General features: G+C 44.7%; 1 protein-coding gene across 1 annotated transcript; it reads left to right on the forward strand.

The window, feature by feature from the left end:
* Positions 1-7700: 7700 nt before the first annotated feature.
* Positions 7701-14277, forward strand: C7H11orf58 (chromosome 7 C11orf58 homolog). Its single transcript, XM_076344070.1, has 5 exons — positions 7701-7817; positions 8078-8158; positions 9532-9592; positions 11365-11474; positions 12718-14277. Exons 1-5 carry the CDS (start codon positions 7758-7760, stop codon positions 12928-12930), a joined length of 525 nt encoding a protein of 174 aa, XP_076200185.1. The 5' UTR covers positions 7701-7757; the 3' UTR covers positions 12931-14277.
* Positions 14278-14539: the final 262 nt, after the last annotated feature.

Genomic DNA, 14539 nt, shown 5'->3' on the forward strand with positions numbered 1-14539 from the left:
CAGGGTACTCGGCCCCCTGAGCTGGAAGACAGGGACGGCGAGGAGGATGAACCCCCCGTAATCCAAGAGGAAGCAGTCAATGACCTGCTACGCCACCTGGACGCTCACAAGTCTATGGGGCCGGATGGGATCCACCCGAGAGTGCTGAGGGAGCTGGCAGAGATGCTCGCCAAGCCGCTCTCCATCATTTATCAGCAGTCCTGGTTAATGGGGGAGGTCCCGGAAGACTGGAGGATTGCCAATGTGACGCCCATCTACAAGAAGGGCCGGAAGGAGGATCCGGGGAACTACAGGCCTGTCAGCCTGACCTCGGTGCCGGGGAAGGTTATGGAGTGGTTCATCTTGAGGGTGCTCACAAGGCATGAGCAGGACAACCAGGGGATCTGGCCTAGCCAGCACGGATTCATGAAAGGCAGGTCCTGCTTGACCAACCTGATCTTCTTCTATGACCAGGTGACCCGTCTAGTGGATGAGGGAAAGGCTGTGGATGTGGTCTACCTGGACTTCAGTAAGGCCTTTGACACCGTCTCCCACAGCATTCTCCTCGAGAAGCTGGCGGCTCACGGCTTAGACAGGTGTACTCTTTGCTGGGTCAAAAACTGGCTGGACGGCCAGGCCCAGGGAGTTGTGGTGAATGGAGTTCAATCCAGTTGGCAGCCGGTCACGAGCGGTGTTCCCCAGGGCTCAGTTTTGGGGCCGGTCTTGTTCAGTATCTTTATCGATGATCTGGATGAGGGGATTGAGTGCACCCTCAGTAAGTTTGCAGACGACACCAAGTTGGGCGGGAGTGTTGATCTGCTCGAGGGTAGGAAGGATCTGCAGAGGGACCTGGACAGGCTTCATCGATGGGCCCAGACCAATTGTATGAGGTTCAACAAGGCCAAGTGCCGGGTCCTGCACTTCGGCCACAACAACCCCATGCAGCGCTACAGGCTTGGGGAAGAGTGGCTGGAAAGCTGCCTTTTGGAAAAGGACCTGGGGGTGCTGGTTGACAGCCGGCTGAACATGAGCCGGCAGTGTGCCCAGGCGGCCAAGGCGGCCAATGGCATCCTGGCCTGTATCAGAAATAGTGTGGCCAGCAGGACTAGGGAAGTGATCGTGCCCCTCTACTCGGCCCTGGTGAGGCCACACCTCGAATACTGTGTTCAGTTTTGGGCCCCTCACTACAAGAAGGACGTTGAGGTGCTGGAGCGTGTCCAGAGAAGGGCAACGAGGCTGGTGAGGGGTCTGGAGAACAAGTCTTATGAGGAGCGGCTGAGGGAACTGGGGTTGTTTAGCCTGGAGAAAAGGAGGCTGAGGGGAGGCCTCATCGCTCTCTACAACTACCTGAAAGGAGGTTGTAGCGAGGTGGGTGTCGGTCTCTTCTCCCAAGTAACTAGCGATAGGACGAGAGGAAATGGCCTCAAGTTGCACCAGGAGAGGTTTAGATTGGATGTAAGGAAAAATTTCTTTACTGAAAGAGTGGTGAAACATTGGAACAGGCTGCCCAGGGAAGTGGTTGAGTCCCCATCCCTGGAGGTATTTAAAAGACGAGTAGATGAGGCACTTAGGGACATGGTTTAGTGGGCATGGTGGTGTTGGGTCGACGGTTGGACTCGATGATCTTAGAGGTCTTTTCCAACCTCAATGATTCTATGGTTCTATGATTACTGCAGCTTAGTCAGTCACTGCACGGCAAAGACATCTTTATCACATTACACAATGAAAAAATTCTTTTGGCTGTCAGACCTAGTTCTACTTTAATTTACCCTACCTCTACACAGAGAACTCAAAAAGAAATAAAAAAAAATTCCAAGATTCTACATCAGGTTCTTCAAAGATGAAACTGCTTCTGCAAGATCTCATTAAGCCTCATCTTCCCCATACCTAGCTTTCCTAAGCTGTTGTCTGCCTGAAAGTTTTTATAACACAGATTGCTGAGGTCCAAAACTTGGAATTGGACTGGGGTGGAAAATCTTCACTAAGGTAGTTTTCTGGTAGTTCCTGTAATAGAGCTGGTGTTCACCTACCCTCTACCCCCAAAGATGGTTCCCATCCAGAGGCTGGAGCTCACTACAGAAGCAGAAATATACAGAAAAGTCTAAGACAGAGTATAATTGTACATGACAGTGAATAATTTTGTTACCTTATTTGTCATTTCACCTCATCTCACTCTCACCTTATTGTTTATTTCCAACAACAAACCTCAACATTCCTCCCTATTGTGCTTTAGCTATACTTATAGAGAGTCATTTAGTTGAGGTCTGATTTCTGCATCGTAGCCAGTTTCTGCTTCATGAAGATCTCACCTCCTGTGAATTGAATGTTAATTTCAGGATAGTCTCTTCAGAGGGACTATGTCAAAGAAATGTGGAAAACTCATACAAATATTGCCCAGGATCCTTACCTACTGTTTTGTTTATATTCTAAAACAGTCTCACAGGTTGGAGAAGACAGGTTTCTTCTTAGAAACCCAATCTGTCTTGTTCTTTTGCAAATCATTGTATTTCTCAGTTGTTCAAAAGAATACAGCAAACATAACATTGAATCCTAGCATGACAGGATTTTCAGAACTCCTTTCTTATCATTTACTAGTGTTACTGGAATTATATAAAGCTCATGAGTCACAAATCCTCAGAATTTTCTGTAATATCTCCATAAAGATAAGTGAAACCTTTACATAACCAGTCTGCTACTGAGAGAATCCACATTTTTGTTAGCAGTTAGACCACATTTTTAAGTTACCCATAAGTAGATGGATCCCATTTAATGCTAGGGAGGTATTTGTTTATTAAGGTACCTCTTTTCTGCAAAAACAGAGCATTTTTATCCCAAGTGAGCAATAAACTAAGGAAAAAAAATTTGTAAAAGCCCCTCACTAAAACATCATCAGCACATCATTATTCAAAATGTAAACAAAACCAGAATTACCAAACCATTAGTTAGCCATATAAACATCAGTTTATAGAAACTGAAGTTTTGAAGTCTGAAAAAGACTTGAATTCAACATTAAGCCACAACTAAGACCCAATTATAATGGCTGATTTAGAGTTTAACAGTCTCATTTTCTTGCACTTTTTTTTCCCAAAGGCAAACCTGCTCGATTTGTCCCATAAGGGAACCGTAGCCATGAAGCTAAAATTTCACACTTGTTTTTATTAAGGAACAGGTCTTTAGGCATAATAGTACAGAAACTGTAATAAAAGCTTAACTTAAAAAAATGGAAAAGATACAATTTCACTAGTATTAGATTACCACAATTCCCACTAACAGACTAAAAATGCTGCTAGATACTACTCAAAAAAATTCAGTTTTTTAATTTATAAAGTGATGTTATTTTTACTTTTTTTGCATTTTTACACCCCTTCTGTGAGAAATCATTTTTTACATACTGAAATTTAAATTAATCTACTATTGCAGTCATTCTATAATATTCTATACATTTAAATACATTAAAATGGGGTTAAAGATGTAAATATAACATTCTCTCATATTAACGTTCCCTTCTGCTTTTTATCATTGTCAAACAATAACTACAGAAGTTTTAGAAAGCAGGTGTAACAGCTGTGCCTTTCTATTTGATTTTGCACACTCAGGCAGTGCAATATATGTGAACATGAATTTAAACATCACTATCCTAGTGCTGTTCTATATAAATAATAATTGAAAACAGTGATATTCTACATATATCTTTAACTCTGAATCTACCTACCCAGGAGTGGAAGGGCTATACCAGCACATCTCTACATTATTAGATCTGCTGGACTTCTGTGCTCCATCTTCCAGAATATTTTCTTATCAACTCTTCTTTCATTGTATTTCAGTCCTACAAAAGAACGATGGGTGACATCTGAATAACAAGGCTCAGGGAAAATGTTAAGAAGTATCAAAGTGACTGAAGAGCTTAATTGCCATAGTCACAAAAAACATTGTAATGACACATTTTTAGCTCCGTAAGGAGGAAATTCATAGAGACAAACTTAGCTAGGAGCAGTTCATCCCCCAAGCACAAAGATTCCTCTCAAAGACGGTTCAGAGCAGAAGCCTAACTTTAGAAGCCCTATAGGAACTTTTCATTCACTACAGGGAGAGCATAGGAAAACTACATTCAGAAAACTGAAGGCAGCCACTGCAGGATCTTCCCCAAACTGTTTGAAAGCTGGACCCAGCTCTGACCAGCAGTCAGATCACCTCAGCTAAAAGCGAGTTAATGGAACCAGACCCACCACCACCACCTACCTCAAGCTGCTTCAGCATAAAGAGAAGTTACTTGCAAGGAACTGAACACCCTTCCTTTATGAGATATGTTGTCCACCAGCGTCTTTACACTGTGTGTAGACCTATGTGTTATGCGATCTATGTGCTACGTTTTCAATGTTATGTTTGCCCCTACTCACTCTTTGCAGAGTGTGGTCTTCTGCCTTGCAGATGACTACACCTGGCATTGGCAGGCATAGCCTACCTTGTCCTTCCTTCCCTCTAACCTTCAAAATCCAAAAATTTCCTTGACGGAACACAGAGCTAGACAAGTGGGTGGATAAACTTAGTGGCTCAAATCCAAAATGTTTAACAGCTGTAGTGAGAAAAACAATAAAAATGAGAATAAAAACTTGTGAATAGAAGAAACTAAACCAGACAAACCACTAAAGATAAGTAGATGCAGCTTAGATCACTGCAAGTTAAAAGAAAGTTCAGGCACAGTCAACATGGGTTCACAAAGGGAAAGTCCTGTTTAACTAATTTGACATCCTTCTATGATAAGGTCACCCACCTAGTGGATGAAGGGAAGGCGGTGGATGTAGTTTTTCTGGATTTTAGTAAGGCTTTTGATACTGTCCCTCACAGCATCCTTCTGGACAAGTTGTCCAAGTGTGGGATGAGTGGGTTCATGGTGCACTGGGTGAAGAACTGGCTGAAGGGCAGAGCTCAAAGGGTTGCAGTGAATGGGGCTACATCTGGCTGGCGACTGGTCACCAGCGGTGTTCCTCAGGGCTCAATTCTAGGGCCAGTCCTGTTCATTTATCAATGATCTGGATGCAGGAGCTGAATGCACCATTAGCAAGTTTGCTGATGATACCAAACTGGGAAGTGCTGTTGACTCTCTTGAGGGACAAGAGGCCTTGCAGAGGGATCTAGATAGATTGGAGCACTGGGCAATGATTAATGGCATGAAATTTAGCAAGTCAAAATGCCAGATTCTGCACCTGAGACGGAGTAACACTGGGCACAAGTGTAAATTGGGAGAGGAGTGGCTGGAGAGCAGCCCTGCAGAAAGGGATCTGGGGGTGCTGGTCGACAGCAGGCTCAGTACGAGTCAGCGGTGTGCCCTGGCAGCCAAGAGGACAAACCGCACCCTGGGGTGCATCAAACACAGTATAACCAGCCAGTCAAAAGAGGTGATTATCCTGCTGTATTCAGCGTTGGTGCAGCCTCACCTTGAGTACTGTGTGCAGTTCTGGGCCTCACAATTTGAGAAGGATATAAAGGTCCTTGAATGCATCCAGAGGAGGGCCACAAAGCTGGTGAAAGGGCTGGAAGGAGTGTCCTGTGAGGAGTTGCTAAGGACTCTGGGTTTGTCTAGTTTGGAGAGAAGGAGGCTGAGGGGCGACCTCATTGCTCTCCACAGCTTCCTGAGGAGGGGAAGTGGAGAGGGAGGTGCTGAGCTCTTCTTCCTGGTATCCAGTGATAGGACATGTGGGAATGGTTCAAAGCTGCACCTGGGGAGGTTTAGACTGGACATTAGGAAGCATTTATTTACCGACAGGGTGGTCAAACACTGAAACAGGCTTCCTAGAGAGGTGGTCGACGCTCCAAGCCTGTCAGTGTTTAAGAGGCATTTGGACAATGCCTTTAATACCATGCTTTAACTTTTGGTCAGCCCTGAATTGGTCAGGCAGTTGGACTAGATGATTGTTGTAGGTCCTTTCCAACTGAAATAGTCCTACTCTATTCTATTCTATTCTATTCTATTCTATTCTATTCTATTCAGATTCAAGCCAACTATTGAGAAGAACTGAGATTTGAGGCATATTCTGACCACCTATACTGTATGTGCAAAGCATGCAAGAAGATTGAGAGAACAAGCACACGTAATTTATGGGTACTGCTGGAGATGAAAAGTCCATGGCTGAAGTGATGCACATGGACAACATGGAATGTTGTCTGACTGACAACATTCAAAAAGGATCTAATTAAGACACTAACTTTAGCTCTTTGACTAAACAAGAAAATTGTAATCATTTGTTTTAAATCAGTTGTTAAGGAGGTTTCAATAAGACTACGTACACTTATGTGTGCTCATAGCTGTTTTCATCTCAAGTAGTCTACCTCATTTTAATTTCAAAAATCCTTAAGCAACCAACTTAAACTAGCCAGGTTTAAGCTGCAATATGAATTGACACGCACCATTTGCACATTTCGGCATGCATACCTTAACCTCCTGGCATTTAGTTGGACTGCTACAACTTTATCATGGGGACAAAGTCACTATGTAATTGAGGAATGAAAACTGAAGGGATTTTCTTAACATTAAGGTGAGAAGACCTAAAGGTGTGACTGTGCATCTTCCCATCCAATAAATGTAAGCAAAGACTCCAGAATATTAACATTCAATGTCAACCCATTCAAATTAAGCTAATTCTGAAGCAGACGTGAGAAAATACTAACTTGGGGGTAGTAAGTAAATTTCTGCTTTATACACGGATATATGTGGAGGAGACGGGACCGCAGGAGCGATAGTAATGGCGAACGGCCAGAGCAACTGAAGGGTTAACTGGAAATATTTGGAGCTCCAAACATAGGATTCCGCACAGGTCACAAACTGCCCTTCTCCACACGAGGTGGCAGTACCGGTCGGCGGGAGGGGAGCCCCCGCGTTACTCAGGTGCAGCGGGGAGAGGGATTTCGCGTCAGGCTAGAGCGGACGGGACACAGACGGTTACCGAAGTGAACCAAGAACATCAGGCTAGAGCGGACGGGACACAGACGGTTACCGAAGTGAACCAAGAACAGCGGGAGAGGCGCCTCATCTCCGTCCCGACCCTCCCACGCCGGGAGATGAGGAAAGCGGCGGGAACCTCGCGGTGTCCTCGCATCCACGGCCGTTACCTGAGGCGCGAGGGAGGAGGGGGGCGGGGGGCGCTACCGCCGCCTTCAGGCGACCGTCACCCAACCTCAGGCGCCGGCAGCGGCACACCCAGGCGGGGACCGTCGCCGCCTCCACGCCGGCGGCTCGCACACTCGACTGCGGCCAGAGCTCGCCTTCCCTCAGCGGCGATTGCCTCAGGCTCCGAGCCGGCCGCCAGCCGGCCACGCTCACACGACGTCAGAAGCGCAGCCCCGGGGCCGGGAGCCCCTCACCCCCCTCCTTCCGCCAGCAGCACTTCACGCCCGACCGGCAGCTGCGCCGCGCCTGACGCCACACCGAGGCGAAGTCTCGGCGTCCGGCCGCGACGGCTCCGCAGCCACCGCCGCAGCGAGCAGCCCCACCGCCGCGCACCGCCCCCGCGCGCCACGGCCCCACCCCCACCTCCCTCCGGAGGCGGAGCTCGGGGCCGGCCCGCGCCCCTGCCAATCAGCGGGCAGAGACGGCCCCCGCCGCCGCGGAGGCCTGTGGGACGGGTAGTCTCTGCCTGCCCGCACCGCGCCGCCGAGGGCCGGAAGAGAACTACCGGTCCCGGCGCGCCCCGCGGCCGACCCGGGGCTGTGACCCGCCGCTGGCCGAGGGAGCGGCTCCGGCAGGAAGGCGGCAGAGGGGCCCGGTCACCCCAGCCGCAGCGATGAGCTCGGCCAGGGAGTCCCAGGGCCACCACGGCCTGAAGCGAGCGGCCTCCCCCGATGTAAATGGGCGCGGGGCCTGGGGCAGCCGCGGGGCGGGGGGGGGTGGGAAGGAGGAGGAGGAGGCGGCCGGGAGGGAGGCCGCGGCGGGGCCCCGGTGCGGCGCGACGCAGGGAAGGCCGCGGCCTTCCCGGCCGCCTCCTTCCTCGCGCTAACGGCCGCCCGGAGGGCGACGGCCGGCGGAGGCGTCACGGGGGAGGCTGCGGCCGGGGCGAGGGGCCGCTCGGGGGCGGGCGGGCGCAGTCAGCGTGTGCTCCCGCAGGGCTCCAGCAGCTGGGAGGCGGCGGACCTCGGCAACGAGGAGCGGAAGCAGAAGTTCCTGCGGCTGATGGGCGCTGGGAAGGTGAGGCCGCCCCGCTCCACCCCACACACCCCTCCGCGGGCACACGGGGACCCGAGCGGCAGGAATCCCCCCTACAGCGGCTACGCGGGGTTTTCTGTTTGCCATGCAACGAAGCCTCCCCAGAAGGAGGCTTGCTGCAGGCCGCAGCGCTCTCCGAGGAAAAAGACAGCACTCGAAGACAATTTCGCTTTGGGACTCTCCTTTAAGGAGGATTTGGGTTTCACAGCCGCAGCGGTGTAATGCAAAATATCGGTCTGAAATTGTCAAGTCTCTGCCCTGCAGCTTCCTCCCCACCCCACACCTTTATGCTTTCAGAGCAGCTAAATAAAATTATTTGTGGGAGAGTCCTTGTTGCGAACTAACAAACCTGTGCGCTAGGCCTGTAAAATTCTCTCGTTGGAAAAAAAATGAAAGATTCGAAAAAATGGTAGCTGATAGACTAAAACAGCAAAATAGTAAATCTAATTAAATAATCCAGGAAATATTTTTAAAGAGAAAATGCTCTAAACCAATATTTCTACTATGCTTTTTGCAAAAAATGCTGCAAAACTGGTAAAATATAATTGTGCTTTCTCCATGTACAAAATGTTGGTTTAGTGTTGCAATTCTACTTACCTTCAAGAAAAATAATTTCACTTCTACTAGCTTAATTTGCTTGAATACAGTATTTCTGTAAGCTAAAATATTTTACCATATTAAAGAGGTGGAAGGTAATACTTCCTAGTGGATAGGAATACAATACCCTATTAAAACATCCCACTTGCACTGATCTTAACGTCTACTTGGATACTTAATGCTGCTTGCTATGTAATGCCAGTTCTTGCCTATAGGGATACATTTGCTAATGAGCAACTACTGAGGCAATATATTAATGAGCACTAAGAAGGTCTTACCTGATACTGCGACCAGTCTAAAAGTGGGATCATTGTAAGATGCACAGACTGAACTATTGCATGGTGCCAGAGAAAGAGACCCAAAGGGTAAATTGTCAGAACCTAAATTCACACTTGTCCAGCATTGTGTAGTGTAGTTTTCCTATCAGGTGACCACCGTTCTTCCTCGTTTAGCTGACACACTAGCATGGCTTGTCTTCGTCTTTGGAGTGGCAAGAAATGGAATGAAATAGAACCAGCTTTGGGGTATGGGAAGAGTAAAGAGCATCTAGTTGTTGGGGTTTCTTTTTCAGAAAATTCAACGAAACAAAGATGAAACAAGTTCATTGAGAGGCAGCAGTTGTTAGCTAGTAAAACTTAACAGTCTTACAGTTGGTTGTCAAGGTTTGACAGCAAACCTTTTCCATTCGAGATTTCCAGAATGTTGGCAGAGCTGTCAGTGCACCTTAAAGCTCCAAAACAAACTGCCTTTTCTTTTAGAAAGAACATACTGGCCGCCTTGTTATCGGAGACCACAGATCAACCTCTCACTTCAGGACAGGTCAGTTTATCCAACAGCTGATACAAAGTTGGAAACCGAACACTTATTTAGGAACATCCCAGTACTTTGAGCTTCGTAGATGTTGCAGGGAGGGATTTCAGGTTTTGTGGCTGAAGTTGAAGACGGGTCAGGCTGTGGAGTTGTAGAAGTTCCTAATTTCTCTTGTTAGATTACTGACAAACAGTTTCTCTGACTGCACTTACTTGCCTTCTAAAGTCCGGGTTCAGCAAAGTACTTGATGATCAGTTAAACCTGTGTACAAATGCCCTGGAAATCAAGGCCTATAGGTCCTCAGTCTTATTTTGCTATCAAAATAAGAAAGTAAGGTTTTATTGCTATTGGTACCTAGCAGTATTATACTTCTTCCTTGCTGCCAGGTATGGATATCCAAACCTCTAAATCATTGTGCATGGAAAAGAACAGGGTTGATTTCTCCCCTCACCTGATTACCTATTGAATAGAAAGATCTCTGCCTTAAAGCAATGAGGTAGAAGCTGAAAAGATCTGCAAGGTCATCTTGCCAATCAGCAATAATTTGATGTCATGTAATGTAATACCACGGTAACGTCTTATCAGGCTTGCTCAGGTAGTAAGTCAAAGTACAGTGAAACCAAGCTGGGCTTGACTGTCTGAGAGAAGCTTTGATAAAGCTGTATAGAATAGCAACTGTCAGAGTTCCAGAAAACTTCCTTCCCTGATATGCTCCACTGGTAATTTTTCAGTTGACAAAAAATGATCTATGGACCAAAACACCAAAAGAAGCCTGAGGATTGGTTCCAGGTTCTGCTGTTAGCTTGCAGAGTGACTGAGAATCACTTCCTTATACCTCAGTTTCCTAGAAAGGAGATGATGCTTCCCCTAAGGAGTCATAAAGAATCAGTACTGCTTTGTTATTAGCAAAAAGTTAACATGCTGGTTTTTTCACAAAAAATTAGAACAGCTGTTTTCTTAACACTTGTCCAACATTCAGCTATCGTCCTTTTATAAAAACATACAGCGCTAACTTCCAAATGAGGAAACATTAAAGTGCAATACAAGCTTTTAATTTTACAGAGATACAAATTAAAAACTAGAGTGTTGTAGGCCTATCGGGGGAGAATTAGAGATTCCTACCTTTCATGAGAACAGAGGATTCTTAACTATTTTAGACCATATTTTTCCCCAGTAAAAATGATTCTTTATTTATTTATTCAAACAAGTAAGTAAAGGGCATGTAGAAGCAGCTCATGAAAATTAGTTTTTCTCCTAATTCCTAAAGATGGAAAAATGCAGAGCTGTAGTAACCGCTCTTGATAATTCAGGATGCATGAAATAGTTTCAGATACAGCTCTATAAACAAGAGCAGTAGTATTGTCCCAACTGCTGCTGCTATATATTAATCATAGTAATCGCATGTTACGCAGTGAAGGTCAGAAACTTTCTCCTTGCTGTGACATGTTGCGGTATTGGCGGGAAGCACAGAGAAGTCATACTGGTTACATTTACCTTGTTTAGTAGAACACACACCGTGCGTAGCACAACTGTCTGAATGCGTCGGGTCTTAGGGACTTACCAACTCATCTTTATATCAAAGCAATTTTGCTTGCACACTTGATATGATTGCTTATAAATCTGATGGTTTGTATGCAATAATACTCAATCTAGTGGTTTAATATGGCTAAATTTAAACTTTTTCACATATACAGTGATAAACTTTGAAAATGTGACTTTGTGTAATTTGATGTCTTTGTTAATTTGAATGAACCATAACCAAAGTACACTGGACAATGCAGGGGAAGAAGACAAGAAAATGAATGAAGAACTGGAGTCTCAGTACCAACAGAGCATGGACAGCACGATGTCTGGACGAAACCGGCGCCATTGTGGACTTGGTTTCAGTGAGGTAGTAAGTTGTTTATTTCCGTAATGATTTGGCTTTCACTTCACTAAGACAAGATGGTACGTGGCTTAAAAAATCCAATCACCACAACTAGTGGCAAACTTCCACAGTTTGGGTTAAAGGACAAACTTACTGCAGGCACTTGACCCCTATTTGTGTACACTGTGGTGGCCGTTTAGATTCCTGGAAATGATTGATGTTTCTCATGGTTCCAAAAAGTGATATGACATGCTTAATGCTCCATAGTAGTCACGACTGATTAGGACAGAAAGTGACAAGTACGTTAAATCAGGGTGTTGCCAAGGAATGCATAAGAAGGCAGGATAACCATCTGCATTGTCGCTGAGAGCTAATTAATCTTAGCTTCTTGTTGCGGTGAGGCACATACCTCTCTATGGTCCTGAAAAGTAAGTGGCTATAGAGGGGTCAGACCAGGGAAGTTTGCTGTACAGAGCCCTGCAGTGGGCTGACACCTGACTGGTCTTTGCTTGCAAGGAATTCCGTAGGAATGAGCAGGAAGAGAAGTGTGACAAAACCCAACAGAATCAGGTTATTGGGAACGTGTCTTCATCTGCCAATTGCAAGGTGCAATAATTAATTTTTTGCTAACTGTTAGCACCAATTACTGCATAAAAACACAGCTGATGTTTCCAGAGCGAGTAAAGCTACCTGCGCAGTGCTGGGAATTCTTAATATTACAGCCATGGAGGCTTTGCTCTTTAGGAGCATGAACAAAATTCCATTTTGGGATTGTTCTTGTTAGCAGTATCATTGGATTACTTCAGCATTCCTCACGCTGCAGTGTGCTAAACTTACTTTCAAAGATTAGTCATGAATATGAATTCTTGATGGTCTAGCCATTATTAGTTTCATTATGTTTCACTCCATGACAAATATTCAAGTGTCATTATGTACTCTGTACACCAAAGTAAGGAATTACTAAACTGATGTGATCTGAAACTTTTCAAAACTCATTTAATGGTGTCTTTAGGATTTCTGCTGTAACTAGGTAAGAATGTGGCTGATGAAACCATGGATGTCACAGTTGGTACGGTTAACCGCTTCAGTGGAGTTACTTTCTGTCCAATAATTTGTATATTAAAGACCTGTGTTTAGCAACATAGCCCATTTTAGTCCTAAAATGAAAGGTGCCATTAAGGGAAATATTCTCACTGGGAAATTTTAAAAGCTGCAGTGGAGTTGCCAGGAAATACTGGTTTATCTGTCTCACAATCTGAACTTCTAGTTTCAGGAAGGTGAAGAACAAGAAGAAGAGGCAGCTGGACACTCCTCTGAAGAGAGTTCAGAGGACTCCGAAAGTGGCTCTGAGTCAGAGCAAGAGGAGTCTGCAGAGGAGCTACAAGCTGCTGAAAAACATGATGAAGCTGAGGTTCCAGAAAACAAAAAAGAAGCAAAAAGCAACTATAAAATGATGTTTGTTAAAGCCAGTGGTTCATAACTGCAGATGTAACAGCTTTGTATTTAAAGTACAGTAAGCCTTATTGTTACAGTGCAAAGTGGAGGACTGCTACAGCACAAATCTTTGTATTATGATTTTAAAAAGATCCTGTTAGATGACAAAAAGTAGTATTTGCTTTCAGTTGCCATGGATAACATTTTTATGGGCACAGTGATATTACTGGTTTTTGTAAAGTGTATAAAATACTGGATGGAGAAATAAATTCTTTTTGTTCCTGCCCAATCTCTACAATGTTATCTAAACTATCCCTCCCCTTATTCCATGCCAGATAAGGAAACTTCATGTTAGTGGTTTCTTCTATTAGTACCCCAGTCTTGAATTTTTAACTATTACGATTACATGTGAATTACTGGATGTTGCATTAGTTGTAAAACACCAATATCGGCGCTATTCTGTGATGTACTAGAGCTTTAACAATTATTTTGTCTATAGATGCTAGTGTTGACAGGGCTAAGAGGAGAAATCACTCGCTTCTGTGACAGTATTAATGACTGTATCCATCCGAAGTCCTACAGCAGCTGCACAGGAGAAGATGTTTTAGAAACGCATAATACAACAGAAGGCTCTAACTGCTTCTTTGGCTTTATGATGAGGGGGATAAGCTGTAGTTCTTTATACTAGCAGAAAAGAGTGATTTTTGAATTCTTGGCTCCTGGTTGTAGCACTGAGCTGTTATTGAAAATAACTCCTCCCAAAGAAACCAGTTTACTTTGAAAGAGAAAATATACTTTGATAATGAAAAGGATATACAAATCATTTAGCTTTTTTAAATACAGAATAGAGTGAAGTACGCAAGCCCTTCTTCCTTTTCTCCCTGTACACACATCACTTGGTCTAAGTCAGTTATCACAGAAGGGTTGTACCTCTCAAGTAAAGTTGGTAACGCTTAAAGAGCCAGGAGTTCCAGTAACTCCTTCCAGCAAGAATTGAGCACATCCATTCCTCTGCAAGTTTATTGTATTCAAGTAATTAATAAAATACCAGAACTTTTTAGACTTTGTTTCCTCTTAGTACATCAGACAGAGAAACTGCCTCTCCCTGCGGGGAGAACAGAACATCTGATCTGTACCTCTAGTACAGCCTCGTTTTGCCACAGCAGCGTTTGAAGAAACACTCCAGATACTTGTGGAGAATCTTCCATTTCTGCATACAATTTATGATGTGCAGACAACATTTGCAAGCCAGTTGGCTTACATGAAAGCAGCAGTATGTACTATCATTGTATAGGTTTATTGAACGTAAACGTTGCAGCATCAGTTATGGGGGGAAGACTTGGAATAAGTTACATTATGGAAAAAATAAAAGTAATATGATTGTAAATAAAAACTGAGTGTAGATTTTGATTGATCTGTTTTACTACACTTGCACTTAATACAAAATTTTTCAAAGTCCTTCAGTTTTAAGAACAACGTTACAGCAGCCACTAATGGTCAGTGATTTGTACTTGATTTGTATGGATTTTTTTGTTTTCCCAGTACTGCAAACTTCTAATACATAGACAAAAATTAAAGTTGCTTGTACGTCGTGAAGAAAGAAAACCTCACCATGACTTAGGAAAGCTGCTCTATCTCTGGGAAGAGATAAGAGG

Source organism: Aptenodytes patagonicus, chromosome 7 (genome assembly GCF_965638725.1).
Source record: "Aptenodytes patagonicus chromosome 7, bAptPat1.pri.cur, whole genome shotgun sequence".
In the NCBI taxonomy this organism is placed as follows: domain Eukaryota; kingdom Metazoa; phylum Chordata; class Aves; order Sphenisciformes; family Spheniscidae; genus Aptenodytes; species Aptenodytes patagonicus.

What these genes read in the sequence shown, in the direction of transcription:
- C7H11orf58 (XM_076344070.1), top strand. Translation starts at nt 7,758, where the DNA reads ATGAGCTCGGCCAGGGAGTCCCAGGGCCACCACGGCCTGAAGCGAGCG. An exon ending in AGCGAGCGGCCTCCCCCGAT is followed by an intron (nt 7,818 to 8,077) that starts GTAAATGGGCGC and finishes GTGCTCCCGCAG; the next exon opens with GGCTCCAGCAGCTGGGAGGC. An exon ending in GGCTGATGGGCGCTGGGAAG is followed by an intron (nt 8,159 to 9,531) that starts GTGAGGCCGCCC and finishes CTTTTCTTTTAG; the next exon opens with AAAGAACATACTGGCCGCCT.